The following is a 27,791-nucleotide window of genomic DNA, read 5'->3' on the forward strand; positions in this document are numbered from 1 at the left end:
AAAAATCTGTTCAAGTTTTCAAGTGTTTTTTTTTTTCTTAAATAGCCTCCAGACTGTCCCCAGTTATTAGCTTTAATCAAAGCAGTGCAAGTTACGGACTTCAGCTACAGGTCAGGCACCAGCTCCCTGCGGCCACATTGGGCTGGGACTGGCCACCACTGGGCTGGCACTGGCCACCATGGAGCCACTCCTGTGCCAGCATTGGCCACCATGGAGCCTCCTGTGCCAGGACTGGCCACCGTGGAGCCTCCTGGACAGCTGCCAGGTCAGCACCAGCCACACACTGGGCAGGGACCCACCCTGGAGCCTCCCAGCCGGCCACGACACCGGGCTCTGCCAGCGCAGCAGAGCCTCCCCTCCCTGGATAGCAGCAACTCGTAGCAATTCCCTGTTCACATTCTTGGAGATAAAAATGATTTCTGAGCTATATAGACAAGCAGTCCTTCGGCCTCGGCTTCCAGCGGGAGTGTCCAGTCTGGGGACCCCAGTGCAGCTCCAGTGTCCCGGGAGCCCTTCGGGCAGCCGACCCCTCGTCCCCTCCCCGTCCCCCCGGTCCGGTGCCCGCAGCTCGTGCCAAAGTCCTGGCCCTGGGTTGGTTTGGGAAGAGCAGCACCGGTCCCTTATCTGTAGACGGGCAGGCGGATGTGGGCGTGCTGGTGGTCCAAGAGCCTTGGCACAGACACGGTCTCGTAGCCCTTGCCCAGCATCTGCTCCTTGATGCAGGGCGGGTGGATGTCGTTGATGAGATACTCCAGGGACTGGAGGCTGCTGCTGAGGATGGAGGTATTGCAGAGGGTCTTGCTGGGCAGCCCCTCGGCCGGGGGCACGCCCAGCTCGCGAGGCCCGGCCCCCAGCTCCGCGGGGTTGTAACAGTCGCTGTTGGGGGTCACCAGGATGCTGTTCCAGGGAGGGGCGAAGTACTGGCCCACGGCGAAGTTGCCGTGCATGCAGTTCAAGGGGGACGAGCTCACCTTGTCGGCGGCGCCGCCCAGCCCGTAGGGCCGCGAGCCGCCCGCGCACGCCTCGGGGGATTTGCTCAGGGCGCCCCCGCCGCCGCTGCCCCCGCTGTACATTCGCAGGTGCTGCTGCTGCTGCTGCTGCTTCTGCTGCCACACCAGGTAGTCCATGCCCTCGGGGTAAACGCCGGCCTTGGGTCCCAGGGAGGCAGCGGCAGGGTTGGAGCCCAGCGCCAGCTCGGCGCCCTTGCGGCACTCGGGCAGCGCGGTGCCGCCGTAGCCGGGGCCGAAGGCGCCGTGCTTGGCCGGGCTGGCGTGAGCGGCCACCACGGCCGGGCAGCCGGGCTGGGCACCCTGCGCCTGGCACTGCTGATTGATCTGGTAGATGATGCTCTGGATGGAGGGCAGGTTGGAGGGCGGCAGGGCCAGGCTCCTGCCCGCCAGCGGCAGCACCGAGGCTGCCACCGTCACGTTGGGGGGCACCGGACCCTCCAGCTGCTTCTGGTAGCTCAGCTGCCCGGCGCAGGAGGGACCTTGAGCTAAAGTGCTTGAGGCGGGGTAGGGAGCGACGCCCACCTGGGCGGGCGAGAGCTTAGTCCGCTTCCCCTCCGAGTTCTTCACCACGCTTTTGCCGGAGGCTTTGACGATGGCCAGCAGCCCCTGGTAGCCGCCGGCGTGCAGGGGGTAGGGGCTGTACCTCTGCCCCGTGGTGTCGTAGCCGTTCACCGTCCGGTTAAGGTGCTTGTGCTGGGGGACCCTGATGTTGGTGGGGAAGATCTTGATGGTCAGCGGGCTGTTGGCCACCTTCTGTGCGTAGGCGTCCAGCTCGGCGGGGCTGGGGTAACGCGGGGAATGCATGGGGGCCGCCTCGCCTGTGGGAGCAAAACCTGGAGTGAATCCAGTGGCAGCAGCATGAGGGGACCCAGCACCCCAGCATCACCCTCCCCTGGCTGGATCCCACCCGCTCCCGGCAGAAACCAGGTCACGGCACCGAGCCGTCCCCTCCCGCTGACGGGAGTCACTCGTAAAGTGGCCTAAAATAAACTCGGTGTGGAGAATGGAAATGTCACTTTACCCAACGGGGGAATCTTTCTCTGAGATTGGATTTAAACTACATTATACAAGCAATTTCATGGGTGCTTTGCGCTGCTACGAGAACCTCACCAAAAATGGAAAAGCGTTGCATTTACCAGCCATAAATCAGCAGTTCCTATAATGAGCACAAAAATGTCACTTTTATGCAATTTTACAGATGAACAAAACTGGTGAAATTAACTGTGGTAACCTACTGGAGTCAGCAAAAGCCACTGCAGAAAAAAATTTATATATGTATATAGTTTTGTTCCTTTCAAACTCTTTCCTGAGCAAGTTTCTGCCATTCTGGTGTGAAAACTCATTTGTCGTTCCCATTATACTTTCATTTGGAGTTTATCTTGAGTATCCAATGAGCCACCAACTGTGAAAATGATTAAATCTACAAAATCTATCTAATAGATGGAATAAATTAGGTGTTTAAAATCTCCACACACATTCACACACACTCAGGCATGTGCACGTACATGGGAATGGTGGTCGGTTCCCAGCTGGCTCCCAAAATTCCCAGCCCTGCCAAGGGATCTCTATGGCACACTGGGAATGCCAGACCTGCTGCCTGCCCAGAGGAAGGTTTTGCAAGGGAGAGATGGTAAAATTGGGGGTTTGGGGAGGCCCAGGTGGTGCAGCCCCCCCAGTACCTGAGCACTCTGCTCCTGAAACCACCAGGATCAGCAAACCCTGATGCCACCACATCCTGGGTGGCAAATTCACCATGGAAGAGCCACATGTCTGGGTACATTCCACATTCCCTGTGGAGGAATTGCCTGTCCCAATCCTGCTCTGAGTGACATTTCCATGGCTGTGACATGCCTGGATGAATCAGGCATTGGTTAAAACCAGGATTCAGCTGGAGGGATGCACTGGAATCTGTGACTGCACACTTCCAGCAGCAGAGAGGGGACACAGCAGTGAGGCTGTGGCTGCTCTCCATGCTCTCCATCCATGGCCACTCTGCTCTCCACCACTGCAGTAATTGCCCAGGCAGGACACAGTGCCTGTGCCAGCCATTGCTCCCATTAAGCTGATATTATGGGCTTTTTACAGGTGTCTTAAATAGACATTGTTATTAACGAGTGTATTAAGCCAATTAAAACCAGTGCCTTTGAGGAGGATTTAATGGAGCTGCTGGAACATGGGAGGAGCAGCACCAGCAGCTCCCACAGGCAGGACACGTGAGGATGTGTGGCACCAGGACATCCCAGGCACTGACCCTCCATCCTCTGGGAAGCTCCTGCAGGGCAGTGAGGACACACTGAGGGGGCACTGTGGGCTCTGCTGGGCATGGGGACCCCCCAGGTCAGAGGGTACAGGGGGCTGAGAATGGACCAGAGGCATGGCATGGAATGGCACAGCACACACATCTGCATTCCCCTTCATGCCACACCACTGCCCTTGGAGGTGGCAGCACCGTGAATACTCAATTAACATGACACTAATTAGCTGGTGACACTTGCAGAATCCCTAATGAGCCCATCCCGTGGAAATGCTCCTTTCTGAGGAAAAATACTAAAAAAACCAAGGGGCTGTTGCAGGAGGGAGAGGAAGGAAACAGTATGAGCACTGATTGACCAAAACCCTGTCCCCACCCACTGAGACTACAGGTGACACTTCAGGGGTGGCAGAGGACATCCCAGCCCAGAGCAGCCTTTGTCACCTCCTTGCTCCAGCTGGGCTGGATGTGACAGGCCACCAGTTGGGTGTGTTGTCACATCTCGGGGTGATGCACTGCACCCCCACCAGGAAAATTACAGAGTGGCTGCCCTGCTGCTCTCTGCAGTAATTACTGCTTTTCCAGCAGCCTCTAATTGCTGCAAGATGCAAACTGAGCCACTGGTGGGTGCAGCCAGCCCTGACATGGCCACTTGCTGTTTGTCCTCTGTGTCCATCTCCTCCTGGACTTGGAGCAGGGGATGCATGGTGGATCCCCCAGCACAGTCATCAGCACCACACTTCCTGCCATCCCTGAACACAGCCACTGCCAGCAGCCCCTTCTCCCAGTTATTTCCCTGCCTTCCACCTCCTTCCATCACTGGCATTCCCATGGGATGCGTCCAGCACCCCCCATCTCCCCCTCCCCTCCCTGACCTGCTCTATTTTTCCAGCCTGCACTCAATAACAGCTAAATAATTGAATCTGCTCAGCAGCCAAAGATTTGGTTTGAATTTTATTGGAATTTTAAATTGTTTTGTTTCTTCAGTGTTTTATTACTGTAAATGGAAAATGCATCGCCTGCAGTAATAATCCGATGGCTTTTTATATTACTCTGAGCTTCTGCTTGGAGCATTATTGGAAAGCCAGGCAGAGAGGAGACCCTGGCTAATGGCAGCACGGGCTTATGAGATTATGCCTCCAGCTAAACAACTTTTTACTTTAGCAAATTGGCCACCAAGCCCAGTCCCAGACACAGATGTAAATCCCAGACCCCGCTGGGGCCACGGTCCGGAATAAATCTCGGTTTATGGAGCAGGGAGCTCCAGCCCTGCTGTGCCTGGAGCAGCAGGATGAGGCAAAATGTCTGACAGGGACAAGGGATGGCTGCAGGAAGGGTGGGAGAGGTGGGAAAAGCCCCTCCCAAAAGCCTCCTCAGATGTGCCCACCCGCTGCCAGCATCACCCACATCCCCCTCACTATCCCACATATCCAGCATTCCCTGCATCTCCCAAATCCCCTATATCCACAGTACTCCCTGCATTCCTCCAATCCCTGATGTCCCCAGGGACCCCCACACCATGCCCAGCTGCAGCCACAGCCCACAAAGTCTAGGAAAAAAAATTAAGATGGGAAGAAAGGAGGGAAGAGAAGCTAACCAGGGTCTGCTTGGTTAAATCAGGTGTGGGATCAAAATGGCACCAAGAAAGATGGCCAGGACCAGGAAGGAGAGGAATGATGCTCAGGAGCAGGAAAGATGCTCAGTGCTGAGCAGGAACAACATTCCTGGCTGGGTTCCCTCTCCCCTGGAGGAGGATGAGCACAGGGCAGCAGCAATTTGTGCCTTAATTTCCAAGGACTGCTCAGGGAGAAGCTGAGTGGGAATGTGGCAGAACACAGCACCTCAGTGGTTAACAGCACAGACACGTGCTGCTCCCCCCCTCCCCTCCATTCCTTCCCAGATAAGATGGGACAATCCTTATTTTTACACATGGAAGGTGCTACAATGTTTTGCAATAAATGAAAGAAGCAATCTCGGCAGGGAATCTTTATAAAGCTGCCGAAGGCGACGTGTGGCTGGAAGCTTCCCAGAGCTTTGCCTTCCTGTGGTCCCAAAGGAAAATGCTTTTTACCCCTTTTTCAGATGGGAAAAAAAGCTGCAATAGAGGGCACAAAAACAGCTCAAGGAGAGCTCTGCCCCAGCTCTGTCTTCATGTGGTGCCATTGCCACATTCACACTGGGAAGGGGCATTTTCCTGGAGCCCTGAGCATCCTGCCCATCCTCACCCTCCCTGCTCATCCTCACCTTCCATCCCTGCCCTGCCCTGCCCATCTTCCAGAATAGCATTGGCATTTCCAGCCCTGAGCTCCTGGTTTGGTCCTGCCTGGTCTCTCTGAGCCAGCAGGGCAGAAGGGCAGCAATTAGGCAGGAGTTTTAATTGGCACAGGGGCAGGAGGGGTGGGAAGGGGAGCGATGCTGGGGGGAGGGAGGAGCACACTGGGGACCTTGAGCAGCCATGCCAATGGCTCTTATTAAAAAATAATAGTGCTGCAGCCTCCAAATGAATTAAATTCTGTGAGAGCAGAGAGCTTGTCCTCAGCTTTGGGACCAGCATCCCTGTTCCCTTTGCAGCAAGGCAATCCCAGTGCCTTCAGAGCTTCAAAAAGCATCAAAAAATCCCCTTTTTCTCTGCCTGCCACACTGGGAACAGATTTTGTAAGAGCTAAACCCTAAATATTTGCAAAACACTTGGAAGAAACCTCAATATTTGGAAAACACTTGGAAGAAAACAAACAAAAGCTGCTACATTTAACGAAACAAGACAGTCCTTCAAGTTTTGGGTCTGTGCCCCAAGCAGCAAAGCTGCCTGGCAGGATCTGGCTGCCCTGGAGGGCAGAGCCTGGCACAGCTGGCACGTGGAGCTGGTGATCCAAGGGCAGATTCCAGATGGAGCTGGGGGGTGATGCTGCCCTGCCCAGAGCGGGGTGGGGAGAGCAGCCACGAGTCACTTGTGGTTTTTGGGTGCTGTCAGCAGGGGGTGGTGGGCACTGTGCCCCCTTTCCAGGCAGGTTGGGTGGCTGCCACATCCTCCATCTCTCCCACCCTGTGCCAGCTCTAGTTTCTATGGTGACAGTGTCCCCAGGATGGGTGACACAGAGACCACCACGCTGCCATGGGGGGGGGGGTCCCTATCCCCCCTTCCTTGGGACAGCACCCAAAATCACTGCACAGCCCCCATCAACTCCAAGTTGGAGCACCCCCAGTGCCAGACAAACACACCCCAGCTCCGGGGGCTTAAATTAACCCAAGCACAGCAATAACAGCGGGAGAAATCCATCTGAATAACCGTGGGTGGCAAACCCCGCGCGGCAGCGCCGGAATCCGCAAAGACAACAAAATTCATGACAAAGCACAAAGGGAAGCGCCGGGCTCGCCGTCCCCAGATATTCATCCGTTAACACGTTCCCTTTTTTAGGCTGACATGTCATTTCAGATGGGCCTTTCTTCCTCCCCTCTCTTCCCCCCCTTGGCTCTGCCGAGGCGCCGCTGAATTGGATCACCTCGGGGCGAGCACTTTATTATCTGCAGTCAAAGCGTCACCACGAATACCCGTCTACACACACACGTGTCACTTCCCATTTGTCTCCTCCACGAGGTATTAGCGCGGCACCGGCGCCGTGCTCTGCGCCACGCTGGCCACTGGGCCACCACAGGCACCGTGATGATGGGAGAGGATGGCCTGGTGCCACCCCAAACCATCCTGGTACTGCCCCAGTGACACCCCCAAACCATCCTGATACTGCCCCAGTGACACCCCAAACCATCCTGGTACTGCCCCAGTGACACCCCAAACCATCCTGGTACTGCCCAGTGACACCCCAAACCATCCTGGTACTGCCCCAGTGACACCCCAAACCATCCTGGTACTGCCCAGTGACACCCCAAACCATCCTGGTACTGCCCCAGTGACACCCCAAACCATCCTGGTACTGCCCCAGTGACACCCCCAAACCATCCTGGTACTGCCCAGTGACACCCCAATGCCATCCTGATACTGCCCCAGTGACACCCCAACCATCCTGATACTGCCCAGTGACACCCCAAACCATCCTGATACTGCCATGGTGCCACCCCCTTGCCACCCTAATGCTGCCCTGATGCCACCCCAATACCATTCTGATACTGCCCAGTGCCACCCCAAACCATCCTGATACTGCCCCAGTGACACCCCAACCATCCTGGTACTGCCCAGTGACACCCCAAAGCCATCCTGATACTGCCCAGTGACACCCCAAACCATCCTGATACTGCCCCAGTGACACCCCAAACCATCCTGGTACTGCCACAGTGCCACCCCAAACCATCCTGGTACTGCCCAGTGACACCCCAAACCATCCTGATACTGCCACAGTGCCACCCCAAACCATCCTGGTACTGCCACAGTGCCACCCCAAACCATCCTGGAACTGCCCAGTGACACCCCAAACCATCCTGATACTGCCCCAGTGACACCCCAAACCATCCTGGAACTGCCCCAGTGACACCCCAACCATCCTGATACTGCCCCAGTGACACCCCAACCATCCTGGTACTGCCACAGTGTCACCCCAAAGCCATCCTGATGCTACCCCATTGCCACCCTAATGCTGCCACCCTCAAGATACTCAAGTGTCACCTCAGCACAACCATGTTGCTGCCATAATGTCACCTAGATGTCACCCAACACTGCCCAAGCACAGCCACCACCCCAATGCCATCCCAGTGCCACCTTTCAGAAGCCCTGGTGCCACCCTGATGCCATTTCACCACAGTGACCCCGGGACCAGGAGGGGACCCCACCACCTCTGCTGGCCCTGCAGCTCATCCCCAGCCCCTCTGCTCACTCACCCACAGCCAATTAGTACTTGAATTAATTTAAGACCCTGTACCTGCTGAGGGGAGCAGGGTGGCCACCCCCAAAGCAGGGTCTGCCAGTGCCCAGGAACCTGCCCTGTGGCCATTGGATCATCACAATCCTGGGAAGTTTGGACACAAACCAAATCTTCCCATGTGCTGCACCATTACCAGCCAAGCCCATCCCAAATCCAGGGCTCTGACCTGGAGGGAGATGGGCTCTGAGCAGCCCCACCTCACCCTCCATCCCCACATGTGACTGATGGAAAAGTGTTTTTGCAGCAATTCCTGGCAGGGAAAGTGCAAGTCAACAGCACATTTTGGGCCCAGCAGTTAATTGAACTCCTTTTTATGGCACGTACATAAATACACAGAACCATCATTAACCGATCCCTTCCAGAAACTGAAAATGAAAGAATTAATCTTACTTCACTCATGTGTAACCCCTCATGAAATTAAAATGATATTTTATGGGTGTGTACAAAAGCAAAGCCTCGCTGCAGCCACTCTAATGAAAATGCCCTTGGAACAAGCAGAATTGGGTAACGAGAAGCCATTAAATGGGGCCTCATCCTGTGTGCAATTAATGGGTTTATCACTGATGAGGGTCCCCACAGGTGCAGGGGGAGCTGTGGGTGACCCTGGAGCTGAGTCCCTGGCAGGGAGCCCTGGCCATCACCTCTCATTAGGGCCATCCCCTCGTTAGTGTTTTAATACCCAGATGGGCCCTGGGAGGGTTTGTGCCACCCCAAAGAGCCATTTGTCACACTGTCCCAGCAGGGCCAAGGTGACAGCTCCCATGAGACCCCTGGATGTGGATGGTGAAAAAATCCCCAGGCTGGTTTGGGTTACAGAGACCTTAAAGCTCATCCAGTTCCACCCTCTTCCATCAGCCCAGGGTGTCCAAGCCCTGTCCAACCTGGCCTTGGGCACTTCCAGAGATGGGTGCCAGGGCCTCACCTCCCTCACAGAGAAGAATTTTTCCCCAAAATCCCACCTATCCCTGCCTTCTGGCAGCATGAGCCCATCCCCACTCATCCTGCCATTCCACAGTATTTTAAATAATCCCTCTCCCTCCTTCTGGTAGGCTCATGAGGTTCAGCTCTGTGAACTCCCCATGGCTCCCAGCCCTTTTAGGGGGACACACATCCTGCTCCCTGCCACACTCCCAGCCCCAGGCTGGCTGGAGGAGGGCACATGGAAAGTAACATTTCATTAAATATCATCCACTGCTCCGTGACTGCTGAGAGTGGGAGCAGCAAAGAGTTTGGCCAAGCTGAGAGGGGCATTATTTGATTTATAATTTAAATAAAGCTCAGGATTCCTGTAATGCACGCAGGATAAAATCAAAAGGGACCAGGCTGCTGGAGTTAATTGGATGTGATATTTTCCTGAGGATGCTGCTTCTCTACAGGCTCCTGCTCCTCTGCTGGAGGCAGGAGGCACAGGCAGGGCTCTGGCACCTTCCTGCATCCTCCTCCAGGCATGCCAGGCTGCTTCCTATGGAACAGCCTCGGGAAAACCACTGGCAACAGCAGCAAAGTCACCTCCAGCTTTATCAGGATGGATTTTGTGGGATGCTCCAGCCTGCTGGGATGTGGGGGGCACAGAGATGAGGGGGGGACAGCAAACAGCAGGAAAGGCCAGGGGGCAGAACCAGGAGGTGAAGGCACCAGCAGCTCCCTGCACAGGCAGGAAAATGAGTCAGCTCACCTTTTACGTGAAATTAATACCAAAATTAATCAGCGGCGCGGGCAGGGTAATAGGATTTCACAGTGGTGCCGGGCCAGACGGCCAACGTGCCCAGAGCCAGACTCATTTAATATCGACAGAAACAATGCCAGAGGACAGAAATAAGACCCATAAAGATAATTACTGAGATACTCAGGAGCAAATTAAGTAATCAGAGGCACTTCTAAATTGCGCCTGGTTTGAAGAGCGCGCTCTCCGTGCCGATTCCCCGTGCTGGTGTTCAGTGGGAGCTCAGCTCCTCCACTGTGCTTCCCACAGGTGCCATAAATAAGGGAGGGGAAATTGCATTCCAAGCCAGATGCGTGGCCCTGGATGTCACCTGCAATTGAATTTGTGCTGGCAGGAGGCAGAGAGGAGCGAGACGTGCAGGATTTGCCCGTAATGAGCAGAAATGTACGGGCAGCTAAACTTTGATTAAGGTGACCTGGCTGGTGGCAGCTGGTGGTGAGCATGGTGTGGGGGTCTGGGAGGGAGTTTGGCTGCTGCCACCCATGCTGGGGGACACAAGTTTCTTGGAGATCTCAGGTGAGCACCGTCCTGCCCGAGGGATGGGGTGAGAGCAGTCAAAAACTCTGTTTCCTGAGTACCCCACACTTGCCAGGGTCTGGGGTGGAGTCAACCTCTGCCCTCATCCCACTGGCACAACTCCAGGACCACCAGGAGTCTGGGGCTGGGACCCTCCAAGGACAGAGGCAGCTGTATCCAGGAGCATCTCTCACACCCATGGCACCATATGAGACACCCTGCTTCCCTATCCATGAACACTTCCAGGGATGTTTCAGGATAAAAGAACTTTCAGAGATAAAAGAACTTCCAAGGATAAACAACTCTACTGGCTGGCAGTGCAATGCTGAAGCAGAGGGTCCCCAGGGAGGCTGAGCAGCATCCAAAATCCCTGCCCAGCTTGCTCAAACCCCATGCCCAGCTCACCTGGCTGCTTAGGGTGCCCAGGTAGAGAGGAAAAAAAACGTCTATGGGAAAATCCAGCTCATTAAACAAACACCCGGGGGCTGTCACAGCCTAACAAGCAGAGCTTTAGCAGCTGATTTGTCTTCAGCCAGCAATGTTTAAAAATCCAACTGAGACCAGCAGAAAAATATCCACTCCCCTCTTTAAAACACACATTCATCACTTGAGAATCTTAATGCGTCTTTCCCAGCCGGGGAGGTCAAACACGCCTGCCTAAAGCAGGCTCATTAAATATACATTTAATCACGGTTTGGATTGAGAGACAAAGGCTGGGAGAGACAGGTGCTTTGCTGGAGTGACCTTTTGGATCCCATTTTAATGTAACTAGTTTACAGCTTATCTGAAAGGCCAGCTCCTGGGGAAGGCGAGCTGCAACAAAATGGGGAAAGTAATTAGGGGGGGAAGGGCTGGGGAGGTTTGGGGGGCTGACTCCACCACGCTTCCCAGGCAGCCCTGCAACATTGGCTGAAGTTGGGAACTTATCAACCACAGAACCCAATTTAATTTGCTTATCTTGGCTCCTTCCTCCCCCCCACCTCCTCCCCGCTTCTCCTGCTCTTTTTAATTATCGGTTAAATAAATGTCTTTTTCAATAAGGGAAACAGCATCAAAGCGGGCGCCCGCCCCCTGGGCACTTACACTTGCGTGGCTCCAGCGCCTTGTTGGGGCAGGGGAGGTGCTGGGCTGGGGGGTTCTGGGTCCTCTGCAGGCAGGCCAGCATGGTCTGAGCTTCCCTGCGGGCGCCGCCGCCCCGCGCCCTGCGAGAGAGGAGACACACGGTGAGCCAGGGACCCGCCACCCTCTGCCACCAGCACCCCGCAGGAGCCCCCCAGCACTCAGTGCCTTCGCTCCTCTGGAGATAAACAACCAGCTCTGAAAGCCTGGAATGAAGAGGGATGTATATAAAATAAAGATGAAGGTCTCAGCGGGTGATTCGCGCTTCCCGCCGGGAATGTGGCAGTGCCAGAACGCTCTGCCGGTGTGCCAGCCGGTGCCTGTGGCACGGGGTGACCCTGGACTGGGGAAACACGGTGTTAACATCCCACTGGGGCTCCTGGGATGTGTGGCCAGCTCCCAGCTGGCATCAAAATCTGCTCCACAAAAGCTGGAGGGGTCAGGCCAGAGTCGTTGTCACCACGGTGCTGCTCATTGTATGTCCTTCCCCAGGCACCACCAGGGCCCTGAGTTATAACCAGTTGCTGCTGACACCTTCCCACTGCTCTGGCTGGCACAGGGAGCAATATTCCCACTTGGAGAGGGCAGGCAGACGTGGGCAGGAGCAGCAGAAAAGCAGGTGTGGTGCCCATCCAGTGTTCTAGCTCCTGCACTGAATGTTTATGGACAGCTGGGGGTCACAACTGCACATCATGGATGGGTGTCACCGCTGGGCACATCACTCCATCTTCTCTGTTGAGAGGGAATTGTGTCCTCCTGCAGCCACCTGAGATGTTTCCTGCATGTCCCAGGTGTGCAGTGGCCTCAGGCACGTGGTGGCCTCGGGCAGGCACTGGCAGAGCCTGTGACCATCAGCACCAAGAAACAAAGCATGGATGGACACTCTCCAAGCTGTGCCCAGGGCTCTCCAAGCTCTGCTGGTTTAAATGTCACCTTTCAAAACACCTTCAGCCACCACAGGCGAAGACAACAGGACCTGTGCTTGATCCTGCTCTGTGCCCTCCACCAGGCAGGGGGTGCCAGGCTCTGGGATAATCCCCAGGATGGGATCCAGGCAGGGTGTCCAAGCCTTAGCTGGGCTCAGCAGGCTCACCCCAACTCCCCCAGCAAACCAGGGATAAGGAGAGACTCGTCGGCAAAAGGTGTGAGGAAGAGGAGGAGGAGGAGGAGGGGAGGAAGTCATCTAATACCGAGCAGGTGTCTGGAGAACCCAAATTGTGCTGTTTTCTCCTAATAATGAAGTATTCATGAGTAAAAGCCTTTTTCACTACTTTCTTAAGATACTAATTTCACAACAAGCGCCTTGTTACCATGCAATTATTCCAATCGTGCATTTCTCCCAGATTCCATCTGTCCTCGCGCTCTCTAAATGAAAGACAATCATGTAACCACCTTTCATTATTCACTATTTTACTTTCAGCAAAGGTACCCTGAAAGAAATGATTTCCTCTGAAAGGGACTTTTATTCAGTTTCAAAACCAATTTTCTCCTATTACTGTCTTTAAAAAAAAAAAGGAGGGGGGCAGGGAGGTGTTTTTATTTCATGCATTACATATCCTTTGTTAACGCAGCTCGCAGTAAAAGCAGCCGTATCCATTTTCTGGCTTCGATTTCTGGTAATTTTAAAATATGCCATTACAATCAGGCAGAAATTATACAATTTGAAAAGAGAATGAAGTGCTTCTTATTCAGAGCCTGAGCGCACTTGACTGCCAGGAGTTCTCCTCTCCCCGCCGGGATTCGGGGTTGATTACGCAGCCCAGCTCCTGGTGCCTCAGCTCCCCTGGATTTTCCATGATGGGAGCTGCCACCCTGACCTTGTCCCCACCACAGGGGTGGATCAAAGCACCCACAGCCAAGCAGGAGATGGGTGACAGCACCAGCTCCTGCCGCACCTGAGCCTGAGCTCCGCGGTGACCTCGGGGCTGGCGTCCTGCTGGGTGTCACCATCTGGACGATTAGTGGCGGACGTCACCTGCTGCCTGTCACCTGCTCCCTGTCACCCCTCCCAGCTTCCTGGGGGGGACACTGACCCGTGTCCCTGGTGGACATGGGCAGCGTGGGCAGCTCATGCCACTGCCAGATGCGGATCAGGCCCCTGGTGGTCCCTGTGGCACACGGTGTTGGGAAGGATGAATCAGGAAAACCTTATAAATATGATTGCCTAGCAGAAGATTTTGAGAATGTGGAAACCATAAGTGAGATTGAATTGAAAACCATCTTTGAGATATCAACCTTAGTTACTAAATAACTAGAAAACAATAGGATGGGTGGCCAAAAGTAATCCCCTCTTGATAGAACAATGCCTTCTGCTGGAGAGCAGCTCCAAAGGTCAGAGAAGACCCTGCTAGCTTGGCAGAAGGGGTCCAGAGTTGTTTTTAGGGTTTAAAGTATAACACATTATGGTAATATAATGATTCTTATAGGCTGTATGTAAATGCTATAGGATCTGTATCTTGTATTAGACTGGTTAGTGGAAATCAGAATATTCAACATAGAAGAAGATTTATTGTATTGTGAACGGGAAAATCTCTCTGTTATCACTCTCTCACCTCTTAGAACTCTCACTACCCCCCACTCTCTCTCTGCCCTGCCCTGAGCTGTGGCTGGCAGGACCCTTTTTACCCACGCCCTATGCAATAAACCACAAGTCTCAAGACCTGGCTTATAGAGATCTGTCTGTCTGTCACGACCACCCTGACCACCATCCATCCTACAGTCTCCTACACCTGGGGACACCCCCAGGCTGGCACGGGTTGTCCCCACCACTGCTCTCTGCTCCCTGCCACGCACATCCAGCTCCATCCTGGAGCCATCCCAATCCTGGGCATGGATCATCCTCTGCAGCAGGCAGGGGAGCCACACGCCAAACTGAATAAAGGCAGAGATTAATCCAGACCCTGCTGCTGCCCCAGTCTCTGGGCGTCTCGCAGCCGAGATGATTTTTCCGACAGCTACGCTGCGCCTCGCTCCACCTTCACCTCAGAACCAGGAAGGCTCCAGTGCCACAACTCCAGAACAGTGTCCATCTGTCCATCCCAGCACCCTGCAGGGAGCCCTGAGCCCCTGTGGGTGAGAGGGTGGGCGTTGGCACAATGGGCATCTGTGCCACGGTGGCATTTCGCTAATGCTGCTCCGAAAAGCTCCTGAATCAGCTGATGGGAATTGGGCGCTGGGCTGTCCAACGCTTAGCGCCGGCTTAGTTAGCTCCATCTGCATTTGAACTAATTCCAATCAGCAGGATCCGATTTAGTTCAAGCTGCTCTGGCTGTTTCGTGGCAGGGAAGGCAACACTCAGCAGTTTTGCTGGAATGCCCCTGAGCCTGCACGGCCTCTGCCCGGGCTGTGCCCGTGGACCCCCCATCATCCAGCACTGGGGCACAGGGTGAGTCCCACCACCAGTGGGGTCCTTTGGGGACATCTGGGGTAAGATCCCCCAGGAGGCTCAACCCCACATCCCACAGCTCTGGCATCACAGAATCCCAGAATGTTTGGAAAGGACATTAAAACCCATTCTGTTCCACTCCCTGCCATGCATAGGGATGTCTTCCACTAGACCAGGTTGCTCCAAGCTCTGTTCAACCTGGCCTTGAACACTTCCAGGGATGGGGGAGCCTTAACTCCATCCTTCCCCTCTCCCACACTCCATCCTGCCCCACACCCAGCTAATCCATCTCGACATCGCACTATTTATAAGCCCAAGGTCTTTGTGACTTTAATAAAAAACACCACCCTCTATGTCTAAAGCCCCAGTGATGGGAGGGTTTGGCACCTCCTCTGACATCAGCAGCTGATAAGTCGGGCTTATCTCCTCCGAGAGCCCTGCGAAGGTCCCTCCCGCGAGATAAGGCCAGCGCAGCTGTCGATAGAGGCTTTTGCAGGCGAGGATTTAGATAAAAGAAAATGTGATGGGAGGGGGGAGAAAAGAAAAAAGGAACTTCTAAAGTCTCAGCCTGAAGTGGGTCTGTGTAGCTGCCGAGCTGTGGCAGGGCAGGGACAGTGAGGGACAAGGTCTTGGTCACCATCCAGGCTGTGGTGGAACACATCCAGATCCTTCCCCGGATGGTATTAGGGTGCAATCCCATAAAAAGGGAGCTTTTGGGGTTAGGAGAGGAAAGGAGGGCAGGACCAGGGATGCTGCAAAGCTGTTTGAGTCACACCATGGCTATGTTCCCCTTGGCTGCTATAAACCAGCACTGGGTTTGGCACAAGGACAGGAGGTGAGGGGTCACCCTGGCTGGGAGAGGCACAGGAGGCTCCTGACAGTGCCAGACGGACACACGGACAGTGCAGGGCGAGGCCAAGGCTGGCAGCAACCAGAGAAACAAAGCAAAAGCCCTCACTGGCCCCTGGTGTGCAGAGTCCACCCAAAGAACAACTGGGAACAGCCCTGTCCTTCACCCCTCCACGGATGGAGGAGAATCCAACCACACCAGCAGGGGCCTCGGGGACATCAAGGCTCCCTGTCACCTCCCCTGCCATTGTCACCACCACTGATCCCATAGACACTGATTTCCCACCCAAAGGTGAGGGTGAGGAGGCGCCAGAGGAGGAAGGATTCCCCCCTGCACACAGTGGATACCCACCCCACTGCAGGGTGAGCAGGATTTTGGCTGGTGCTGCTGCCAGCCATACCCATCTCCCATCCAGATTTAGGGCGGAGGAGATGCACTGACACCACAGCTCTGCCCTGCAAGGGGTGAGCACAGAAAGCTCACCCCACTGTGAACCACAGGGAGCATCAGGCAAAATAAAACCCAAAGTTTGTGACCAAAGGTGCCGCCGGTCACCCCACGACCTTCCCTTGCCCGACCTTCCCTCATCCCGCCTGGCTAATCCGCTCCCCTCCGCGTGCTCCAGCCCCAGGCCTTTCAGGGGGCCCTGTTAATAATTAAATGTTAATCTAAAAAGCAATTTTAGCTGCAGTGCTGCAGATCTGGTTAGAGATTACATTAGCATGTAAGAGTCAAGGGTAATTTTCTCTAACCCCTCTTGTGATCTTTAAAACCCGCAGATCTTAAAGCAACACCAGCTCCTCTGATTAAAATTGGAAGCTGGGGTTTGCGACGGATAATGATGCTGGAAGTGATTATTTTGCTGCTCAGGGTCTCGCTGGGATGTGGGGATTGTGGGGGGCTGGGGGAGAGACCCAGAGCAGCCAAGTAGCTTCTCCCAGCCCATGCTCTGTGGAAATGCTGGGAAGGTGCTGGGGTGAGCCCCAGCCCTGAGCAGAACTGCAACACCCTGAGCATCCCCAGTTCCCACTTTTTTTGGGCTGCTGTGACATCAGGACGGCACAGAGCCCACCAGCTGTGGCACAGTGCCAGGGACAGAGTGGCACTGGACCAGGACCCTCACTGCTGGCATCCTACAGCAGCATCTCATGTCTCTCCCGTCCCACTCAGAGATGAAGTTTCTGCTCTTGTGGCAGCTCCAAGGAGAAACCCCTTGGACTGTTCAAGAGAGTCAACATCAAAAAATACCCCAAAATAACCTTTTGCTCACAAGCAGGGCCAAAGGAACTGGGACAGGGCACGGCAAATCACCTCCTGAGCAGCTCCAAAGACCCTATGGAAGAAATACAGTATCAGACATGTCCCTAAAGATGGAATCCAAAAAAACCCAACAATTCGAGTGCTGCTGAGCATTTGCAGACGTCCTCGTGCAGGGCTCGGGCAGCCTGGTTAAATTTATGTGTCAGCTTTAAGGAGGCCTCTCATCAAATGAGCTATTTTGGGCAGAGATTAAAGATCTATTTTCGCTGCGAGCGGGAACAGCTCTCGAACAGGTTAATAATGATTCTGGAAAGCCAAGCGCCTCCAGCACCCCGGGGCAGGAACCCAGAGCTTTGGGTGTTGTTTGGGGGGTGCTGGGGCTCTCTGAGACAGGAGGATGGGGGATCACAGTGCAGCATCCCCCGTGCTGCTGCCATCGTGCCGGGCAGGAAGGAGCCCCACGTGCTGCGCGGGCGCCGAGCAGCCGTGGGTAATTGGAAGTGGCAGACGCTGGCACGGCGCTGCCGAGAAGGTCATTACATGGGACTGGGAACAAAATGCCAGGAGAGAAGGGGGAGCAGCCCTGCTAGCAAAGGTCAGGGCCCCGCTCGGGTGCCGCCGGTGTTTTTGGCAGGGCTCAGGCCTGGCTGCCTGCACCGAGGTCCCGGCAGGGCCAGCGCGCAGCGGGCGGGCAGGATCTGCCAGGTCCTGCCAGGCTTGTACAGACGTGTCCCCTGGGATGTGGCACCAGCTCCTCAAAGCAGAACCTCACCGATGCGACGCAGTCGTGCCGTGCTTTCCCCCTGCACATGGATTGGGAACAGGGGGTGGGGGGAGCTGTCTGTCAGGGATGCTCAGGCTTTAGTCCCAGCCTCAACACAGACCTGAGATCAACCAGCAGAAAAGCCAAGTGGCTCCACAGAGCAGCAATTAAAAGCACTCTGGACCCCAACAAGCCAGGAACCAACCCCAGCATGGGCAACCTCACCATGAGCACCTCCAGCTGAGACCCAACAAACTCAGCAGTGCAGAGCCCAAAGCTCCTCATCACAGCTCCTGCCCCATCCTGGCTCGCTCCTGCCTCATCCCAAGGGTTTGATTGTCCCCTGCAGTGACATCCCAGTGCCCCCACGGCCATGGTGCCCCGTCCACCTGCCCCACACTCGGCAGCCGGGCGCGCTCCGCTCCGTAATTACAGCCCCAAGTGCTGGAGCTGTGAAAGAATCTGAGGAAGGAATCCAGGGTAGATCGCGCTGCTGAAATTACTATAATCAAAGGCTTTCACAAAGGCTTCAAATGCAACCAATTACCCTGAAAGGCGAGGCAAGAAAGAAAACAAATTAACATGTTTGCACAGAGCCTCAGCGCAGCGCACACATCGCCCCGCGCCGCCCTCGACCCCGGCCGGCCGCTGCTCTCCATCCATCCCTGGCTACCCTCTCCTCCTCCCTGGCTACCAGCTCCCCATCCCCACTGGGCCCTATCCCACATCCTGCTCGGCTCACAGCTGCACACAAAGGGGCTCTGTGCCCGTCCCTCACCCCGCAGCCGCCCACTGCCCCGCTGGCACACAAAAGCCCTGCCTGTGCCACGGCCGGCTCCGGCGCAGGCTCGGGGGCTTGCCAGGGTGGCCTGGGGAAACCTCCCTGGCTCCCTCCCTCCTCCCCCAGCGCTGGAGGGGTCCCCAAGCCAAGGGAAGGGAGGAGGGTCCTCAAAAGCACCCATTGAGCATCACCCATTGACAGCTGGGGGAAGCTTCTCACAGCAGGGACCCCCCACCCTCCTCTCCTTACATTCCACTTTGTCTGCACTGCCGGTCTGGTGGGAAAAAAGGGGAAGAAAAAAATAAAAATCAACTTCCTTTTAATATTTAACGCAAGTCCATCACCCTATTTGGTAACACAAAGCTCTGGAGATTTAAACCCTTCTCACCCGGAGAGATGGAAATGAATGGTGCTCTTTAATGAGCTGGTTCAGCAGAAAAGATAGATTTCCAAGATTACTGTAGGAATTCTTATAATTGATGTGTACTTTTGTAACAAGGATTATACCACCATCCGGTCAAGTAATTCCGGCTCTTCCCCCCCTTCTCCCAAGCTCACCCTGTTTTTGGGGTTCCCTGGGAGAGAGACCAGGTTGTGCCCTGGTGGGGAGAAAGAAGCTTAGGAGGGGGAGGAAGAAAAAGACAAACATTAAACAAGATTTTCTTATTTTGCCATAGACAACCTAATAGGAAAATAAGGCATCTCTCCAGATTTCTCTATTTGTTTTACAAATCCCTACTTTCCCCACCGACCCGAGGCCGGATGAGCCGCTGAATGCCGAGTAATTAAAAGGAACAGAGAACAATACTCAGCGCTGCCGAAGAACACGGAGTTTCCCTCAGATGTTTATAGCAATTGTATGAAAATGTACCAGGCGGGATGGGGAGAGCTGACAGCCGGGATTGGGAGCAGCCAGGATCGGAGCTGGCTGCCTCCCCCGCCTGATTGGCATTAATTGTGTGCGTTTGCAAAGCAGAACGGAAAGTCTGACACGAGCTGCGAGCCAACATTTCTTTCTAATAGTCTTAATGATTACGACGAGAGCTGATGATCATCGCGGGGTGTTAATAGCCCGGAGAGCGGCTCCCGGCGGGGACAAGCCGGGAGATCCCAGGGTGGGCTGGGGTGTGATGGGATGAGCTCAAGTGGTCCCAGGCAGCCACACCATTGCCTGCCAGGCTGCAAAACTCTGACAAGGGGACAGGAAGGACACGGAGGTGACAGGAAGGACACGGAGGGGGATGGCAGCCTCCTGCTCCATCCCCAGGCTCTGCCCCGTTGGAGGGGTGGCTGAAGGGTGGAGGCGACATCAGGAGGGAGAATGTCACCCACACTGAGCCCCCTGTGCAGCAGGAGTGTCCCCAGGCTGAGGGAAGCACTGGGCCACCAAACAGGTGCCACAAAGCACAGCCCATCCATCCCCAGCAGGTACCACAGCAGGAGCTGGGGTTGCTGCCCTGGGGAGCGAGGAGAGAGACTGCAAAACCCCCACCGAGCAGCAGAGCCCGTCATTAAGAGCTGATTAATGAAACCCGAGTTTCCCTGACTCTTTACAAGGCTGTTTTTCCGGATGTCCTTGAGTTTCACTGCTGCAGAGGCGAGCGGGAGCCGGGAGGGCTCGGGGACCAGCACGGCACAGACGGAGCCAGACGTGCACAAAAACCCTGCACAGCCCCGGCCAGGGCAGGTTTACACGGGGAGGAAAAATCGATGACCATCGATCTGCAGCACAAAGGGAGCGTGGAGGAGCTGGCAGACGGCAGGCGGCTGCCATCTGACCGGGGCTGTGCAGGGGACACGGCCAGGGTCACCTCGCTGACAGGGGACACGGCTCGGGGTCACATTGCTGGGGACACAGCCAGCAGCACCTCACCTGCACCTCACCTCTCAAAAACCTTGCTGCAGCAGCTAGGGCACGTCCAGGGTGTGTGGGTGGCCCTTGGCAGTGTCCTTGTCACCTGCTCAGCCTCCCCCAGCTGGATGGAGAGACGGCCTCAGCCCAGCTCTGAGCTGTTTGATTTGTTTCATCATCTGCACTGGCCAACAGATCACTCAGCTTTGGGCTTTCTGTGCTCACTTATAATTGTTCCCTGATGAAAAGAAATCGAGACTCGGTCCCTTTCTTCTTTCCCCCCCTCTTTAAAAAAAAAAAAGTCTGTAAAGAAGAGCTATAAAAATGGCTTGTTATCTCACCTAGCTAGGCTCGGGCTGTATGTTATTGCTAATTGGGTATAACATCCTTGTCTTGTTCTGCTCTCTGAAGCTAAATCAAGAAAGCACCACTGCTGCGAACTAATTATATCTCTGGACTGCAGACTACAGCTTGTCTTCCCCTTTATTGAGTTAAAAAATGGTCACTAACCTTAATCTCTCATATTCCCAAGAATTAGGGCTGCTGGAAACCCACCACTTCCACCTGCATCCTGCTCTGTGCTGGGAAAGACAGAGCACATGGAGGGATTGTGCTGCTGTGGGACACAGCCCTGAGCCAGAGCTGCCCATCCCTGTGGCATCTTGTGGCATTGAAGAACTGTGACAGTCACAGGCACTGCTCAGGTCCCTGTGCCACGGAGACTTTCTCACACACAGCTCAGAGCCTTCAAATCTGGCTGTCTCTCCTCTTTACAGGAGACCTTAAGCTTCTTTCACTGGGATGTTTTTAAAATCTGTCCCCCCGAGCACTCCCAGGCTTGGCAGATGTGAACACGTGTGCAGAAAACGAGGGGAGTGGATGCTGCTGCAGTTCACCCATGTCAGCTCCCAGTCCCAGCCCAGGATGGACCCTCCTGAACCTGTTAAAGCTGCTCCTCACCCCCGGGTCCCCCACAGGAGCAGGGACACTGTGCCACTACAGGTGGCTACAGATTAATCTCTCTGGTTACTGGCATTGCAGCCATGGCACAGACCCCAGGAGAGAGGACAACCAGAGTCACAAAGGACACTGAGATGAGCAGTGGAGCTTGGGCCACACACATAGCTTTGTCCCTCCCTGTCCTTCCTCAGCACCAGCAACCTGGGGTCAGAAATACCAGCAGCAATGTGAGGCTGTGAGACATGAATCAGAGCAGTGACACCAAGGTCAGCATCCAGACCTGCTCCATCCTCCTGCCCGGCTCCATCTCCCTGCCCTTTTCCATCTCCCTGCCCTTCTCCATCTCCCTGCCCTGCTCCATCTCCCTGCCCTGCTCCATCCTCCTGCTCTTCTCCATCTCCCTGCCCTGCTTCATCCCCCTTGCCATGGGCACCCACCCGTGCACACAGCGTTACTTTCCAAAGGCAAAGTCAAACTCCAGCTCTCCCTGCCAGCCAAGAGCATCCCTTAAAAAAATTGATACTTCCCTGACTATTAATTAACCTGAACCACTTAAAACTGCCTTCAATTTGTCAGGTTTAACTGCCAGCTCCTCTCGGTAAATCAAGCGTCGCGTGCAGATGGAGGCTGCGCGTGCGAGGCGGTGGCGAAGGAGGAGGCGGGGAGCACGGGGAGAGGGGCACCCTGTGCCATCCTGTCCCCTCAGAGCCCTGGGGATGATATTCACACCCCACAATTAGCCAGGGCACGGTATTAAGCACACCAGGCAGGCAGGAGCAGGCAGGGCAGCCAGCGGGGCTCGGAGCACCCCACACCGCAGCCTTCCCGTCTCCCCCCACGGCGCCCTTGTCGTGCAGCCAAGGCTGAATTGGAAAGCAATATGAATATTTATCTCTGACAGTGAAATCTCCCCGCTGCAGGGTATTAAGGCTTTATTAGTGTGTGGTTACCAGCCACGCTAAGCCAGCCCCCGCTCTTGCCTGGAGCGCAGAGAGATGACCTACAAGAGGCAGATGGCAAAGCCTTGGAGAGCCCCCCACGCTGGGACGTGCCTCCTGAAAAGGGGACTCTGCACCCCAAGTCCCACGCAGGGAGACACAAAGTCAAGGTTTCCCTACCAAAGCCCCCTCCTCACCCAGCACCAGCCCCTCCAAAACTCCTCCCCAGGCTGAGGCCGTCCCCCACCCCCGCAGCGCGCGGCTCTCGCCGTTTTGGGTTAAAACGCTGATGTATTCTCTCTTTAGCAAAAGGAGTCCCAGGGGCTATAAAAACTCCCAGCAGGCTCCTGTCAGTCTCAGGTCATTAACTTTCTTTCATTGGGAGTTTGTTTACAGCCAGCCATAAATAGCGGCGCCCGCGCCGCTCGCTTGCCAGCGGGACGGGCTGGATGGAATGGGATGGGATGGGTTGGGATGGGGCTGCCTGTTCAGGGGGGCACAGCACCCCAGGCTCCAAGGTGTGGAGTCCAGCACTCACTCTATATCAAGTTTTCCCATGTCCCACGTTTCCCTGCACCCCATCCTGCTCAGCACAGTGCTGCCCACGGCACAGTGTGCCACGGAGACACTGCAAATTGATGGGGTCACCTTGTGCACGGCCTGAGGGAGCCAGAACGTGCCTGCAGCTCAGTCCTGGCCTTTCCTGGAGGAGCAGGGAGGGAGGAGGCAGCTGGCTGGAGCTGTCCCCATGTCCTGTCCCACACTCTCACCCTGTGCCTGCCACAAGAACCAACCTCAGTTCAGGACCTCTGTGTGCTTGAGGTGACCCAGCCCCAGTGCACAGAGCCCTGGGGGGACCCCAAAACCCCTTGTCTCAGCACTGCCTGCACCTCAGTGCTCTGCTTTTTTGACAGCACAGATACAAACACGAAACTGAGCGTGCCCCTAGCCCGGTGTTCCTGCCAGGATGATTCCCACTCGTGGCTCCTCTGCACACAGGCACACACGGGACAACCTCAGAGCATCCACACCCTGCTGCCTGCCCAGGACAGGCACTCAATGCCCCCAGCATGGAGAGCTCACCCTGGCAGCCCCAGTGAGCCACCAGGCTGGGATCCTGCTGGGTGCAGGTGCCCAGGAGCTTTATTCGCCATAGCTGTGTGAACCCATCCCGTGTGAACCCAGCTGGGGCTTCCATGGTTCCACAGGTACCCCCCAGACACCGTTTCCACAGGAATTCCCAGCAAAGCCCCTGGCAGCCTTTGTATGGGGGTTAAACAAGAAACTCAAGCTGTCCCCGTGCTGTCACAGATGGCAGCAGTGGGGACTCAGTGGCACAGCCTCATCCCAGAGGGGGTTCCTGGGGGTCCAGAAGGCTCTGGCAGCAGCCAGGAGCCCACCTCGTGTTGCATTTCACGGGATGGCTGCAGGACCAGCACCACGCCAGTCTGTGCACTGGGCTGAGGGATTAAATCCCAAACTCACACACTTGTGCTCTTCCACCCATCCCTAGGCGAGTGGGGACTGGCCAAAAATCCCAGCCTCATCCCTGCCGTGCCCCGCATCTATGGAAATATCTGTATTTTAACCCATACACTCGCCCAACCTGTAATCAGAGCAACACAAATAGCCCCTGCTTCCCATGTAAATTAAAAACACCCATTAGGCAGATTTCAAAAGATGTCAGTAGGCTTATAATTATACACGACATCCTTCCGAGATAAAAGCGATTACCGGGGATGCAAATCACTTAGCAACCAATCAGTGCCCCCAGAGTGCGGAGCACTGACCAGCCATCCATTTTCGCCTCGTCCTTTTATTCCCTGCATCGAGCAAATACAAACACAGATAAAGAGAGGCACAATAGCTCTTGACACGCAAATAGGTTAACATAATAAAGCCAGCTTTAGCCGGCTCACTCGAGGGAGAAAAGCAATTCTCAGGCAAGCAGGAGGTAATAAAACAGGGCTTTTGTGTTCCTGGCTCCCATTCTCACCCCTGCGCCAGCTTTGCTGCATTAGCTGATAGGCATCGTGGTTTGATTGAATTACCTTTCATGAATATTAGCTTTTTGAGGAATGCGCAGGCAGAAGAGAAAGAAGAAATGTCTTATTTTTTGCATGCATGCGCCTGCTGCAGACGGACATGCGGCGGCACAGATGCCGGCGGGGGCCGGGAGAGGGGTCCCGGCAGGTGCAGCCCCCGGCCCACCCCGCCAGCTGCAGCATCCCCAGCCTTGGGGGGGTCACACACAACCCTCCCTCCATCCCAGGATGAGACACCACCAGCAAAGCACCTTACCCAGGGACACATATCCTGCCTTCCCCGCATGGAGCTGTGGGGCCAGGAGACTTCTGCCATCACCCTCCACGCTCAGGACCCCGCATCCCTGCCCGTGGTACCCCGATAACCACAGGGGTGGCTCCCAACACATTCCCGAACCCTGTGCCGCAGGATCACACCGGAGAGGGAGCAGGGCTGCTCGGCTCCACCGCAGATTTTTTTCCCACACAAGTTGAGGCCACGCAGGAAACCCGCTCCAGGCAAAAAAAAAAAAAAAAAAAAAAAAAAAAAAAAGAACTCCGCCGCCTGGCAGGGATGCAAACGCCCGGCACTAATGCCGCACGCACGGCGGGGAGCGCGGGGACAGCTCAGGGACAACTCGGGGACAGCGGGGGGCACAGGACACCCGGATCGGGGCCACCACCCCCGTGGGGTCGTGGGCATCAGGAGACCCTCGGTCCCAGAGCCAAGGAGCTTCCCTGGGCAGGGGGAATTAAAAACCAGCCCCAGGAGGGAAGTCTGCTCCGCAGCCTGCTCAGGAATGGATGAATTTCAGACTCAAATAAAACAACCAGAGGGGCTAAAAAAACTAAGGTGACGTGGCCTCAGCAGCTTGGCAGCAGCCACTCATGTCCTCCTTGCACAGGCTTCCCTGCTCCAGCCTGAGGGTGAATATTCACACCGAGATATTCCGATTTTTAACGACACGCTTGGCTGAAACAGGGCCTGGCTCACAGCCGGTGCAGCTCCAGCATCAAGAACGTGCCCGACTGGTACCGACCCTCAAACCAGCAGGAGAGCTGTTCCTGGAGCTGGGAAAACCAGCCCTGCTCCCACAGCCAGGGAATGGCTTTCCCTTCCCCTGCTCCACACACAAGGTCAGCGGAGGCATCACAGCCAAGAGCTTCCCTCTCCTTCCACCGCGGCTTCGAGGCTTCGACCCGGCCGCACCCGGCTCGCACACGCTCCTTAAAGTTTTATGGATCCTTCCTAAGAAAAATCCCCCGCAGGATGCCTGGTGCCGTCTGCCAGGGGTATTTCCAACCTCACCTCCCAGCATCACAGCCCGGGTGTGAGAGCTTTGCCAGCCCGGGGTCCCACCAGAGCGATGTCCACGTGTGTGGCCACAGACCAGCAACGTGCCCGGCACACCAGACAGTCAAACCCCATCACAGGGGCATGACAAGGTGTAAAACTGCCAAATTTCACTAAATTATCCCGAGAATGACACTGGATGCTCCTCTTGAGAGAGGGACCATGTGGCTCTGTCCCCACGCCTGCAGAGCCCCAGAGCCACTCTGCCCTCCATGAAAGCTCATCACCCACCCGGGCAAGCTGCCTGCAGCCTCTGGACAAGAGCATCCTGAGCAGGAGGATGCACATATAAAAATATATATATATATAAATATACATGCACACACATAAATACATATCAAAAACCTCCCTACGGAGATCCCGACAACCAGAGCCGGGCAAACCACCACTGCCCAACGCCAATGAATTCACCCCCTGGCAAACACCAAGCACGGCTGGAAAACTTTGCCACTGCCTCTCCTCGGAAAAACCCCGCAGGGCAGGAGCCGAGCCCCGGTTGTAGCCGTGCCCTGCAGCCAGAGCTGTGCCGTGCTGCCGCCGGCTCGCTGCGTCCAGGCCCTGCCTCTCTCCAGCCATTAAATCTCCACGATGTGACGGCTCTCCCCGGAGCTGGATTGGGATGCTGGGGTTGAGCTGCTGGCACCGGCAACACCTCATTTCTGTCGGGGACCGAGCCGGAGAGGAGGCACAACCCGCTCGTCCCCGGCTGGAGCCGGCGAACGGCCCGGTGGATGCCCAGCCGCGCTGCCCCGGAGCTCTCGGGGACCACGATGCCTCGTCCCCGGTGAATCGTATTCCCAGCGCCGATGGTCCAGAAGATGCCACAGGGATGCAGGCTCCGCAGCGGGGCTTTTTCCAGAGGGGATTTTCCCCGGCAGAGCCTCCTGACCCGGCGGAGGCAGCCAGGGAGACGGGTGTTAAATAAACCATCGCTGGGTGGGTCCTTCTTCCCTCTCCTTTGTGACCGGCGGGATCCACACCAGGCGCGGGGTCCATGGCGGGGTCCTGCTCTGCCACCACCCGCTCCGGTGTCGCGGTGGGATCGGGCGCTTTCCTGCCCGGGATGGAGGGGAAAAACCTTTTTTTTTTTTTTTTTTTTCCCCAGGCGAAAAGGGGCAGAAAAGGGTCGCAGCAAAGGCGGCAGCTCCCGGTCAGCTCCCGCTGGAAGTGTCTCAGTTTTCCTCCTGGAGGCACCCGTGGATATTTTATTTCCACTTATGAGCCAGGCGACCCAAAAAGCCATACAAAAAAAATCAAAAATCGGATGAAAAAAAAAAAAAAACCAAAAAACCACCAAAAGTTGTTCCCGTTCCTCTCCGGTAGCGACGAGCAAGCCGGGCCCCGGCGGCGACGGCTCCGCGGGCACCACCGGGCACCGGCGCTGCGGTGGCACCGCCTCCGCTGCCTCCGGGAGCCGGCGGAGCCCCCCGCTCCCCGCGCCCACCCCCGGTATCCCCCCCCGACCTCCCCGGTGCCCGGACCCCCGTTACCGTCAGAGCTGGATCCGGGCCGGCTGCGGGCGCTGCGTTGCGGGGCCGCCCCCCCCGGGCCGCGCAGCAGCAGCGGCGGCGCCCGCCCGGCCCCGCGCCCCGCCGGCGGCCCGCCCCGCCCCGTGCGCGGCCAGCGTGCGGGTCCCGCCGCTCGGCCCCGGGGGGGACGGCGAGGGGCAACGCCGGGAAGGTTGGGGGTCGCGGGGGGGAGGATGAAGGAGGAACAGCAAAAATATCCGGGGAGAAAAAAATTTAAAAAATTTAAAAAATAAATTAACCCCAAATCCACCCGGCGCGGCTAAGCTGGGGCGGCGCGGCCACCCCGGGGGGCATCACACCGCGGCTGCCCCGGTTCCTTTGTGCGGCGGCGGTCGGTGCCCGGCGGGGCGGGGCGGGGGGGGTGGTGGTGGTGGTGGTGGTGGGGGTGTCGCGGGGGGCAGCGGCGGCGGCTCAGCGCTCCATGGCGGCGGCGGCGGCGGCGGCGGCGGGCGGGGGTCGCGGCGGGGCGGGGCGGGGCGGGGGGCGCTGGCGGGGCGGCCCCGGCTGGCGGCTCCCGCCCGGCGCGCGGCTGCGGCGGCTCTGAGCGCCCCGCGCGGGGCCCGGCGGCCGCACGCGGCTCGGCCCCGCCCCCGGCGCGTTGCCAT

The 27,791-nt window shown here is 56.2% G+C and overlaps 1 protein-coding gene across 4 annotated transcripts; it reads right to left on the bottom strand.

Moving 5' to 3' along the window:
* Positions 1–214: 214 nt before the first annotated feature.
* On the bottom strand, positions 215–27,631 carry FAM222A (family with sequence similarity 222 member A). 4 transcript variants are annotated; one of them, XM_079322557.1, is made up of 3 exons: positions 27,426–27,631; positions 11,455–11,573; positions 215–1,828 (listed from the first exon to the last, which is right to left on the bottom strand). In XM_079322557.1, the coding sequence occupies exons 2-3, from the start codon at positions 11,534–11,536 to the stop codon at positions 621–623; spliced, it is 1,290 nt and encodes a 429-aa protein (XP_079178683.1). In that variant the 5' UTR covers positions 11,537–11,573; positions 27,426–27,631; the 3' UTR covers positions 215–620. The 4 variants fall into 4 exon arrangements, with proteins under 4 accessions (XP_079178683.1, XP_079178680.1, XP_079178682.1 ...); XM_079322554.1 differs by having other exon boundaries at positions 27,148–27,630; XM_079322556.1 differs by lacking the exon at positions 27,426–27,631 and adding an exon at positions 20,414–21,417.
* Positions 27,632–27,791: the final 160 nt, after the last annotated feature.

Source organism: Erithacus rubecula (assembly GCF_903797595.1).
Source record: "Erithacus rubecula genome assembly, chromosome: 19".
NCBI lineage: Eukaryota > Metazoa > Chordata > Aves > Passeriformes > Muscicapidae > Erithacus > Erithacus rubecula.

Excerpts from the sequence above, each read along its gene's own strand:
- FAM222A (XM_079322557.1), bottom strand. The coding sequence starts at position 11,536 with ATGCTGGCCTGCCTGCAGAGGACCCAGAACCCCCCAGCCCAGCACCTC. Across the intron at positions 1,829-11,454 it reads GGCGCTGGAGCCACGCAAGT|GCGAGGCGGCCCCCATGCAT; the intron begins GTAAGTGCCCAG and ends TTGCTCCCACAG.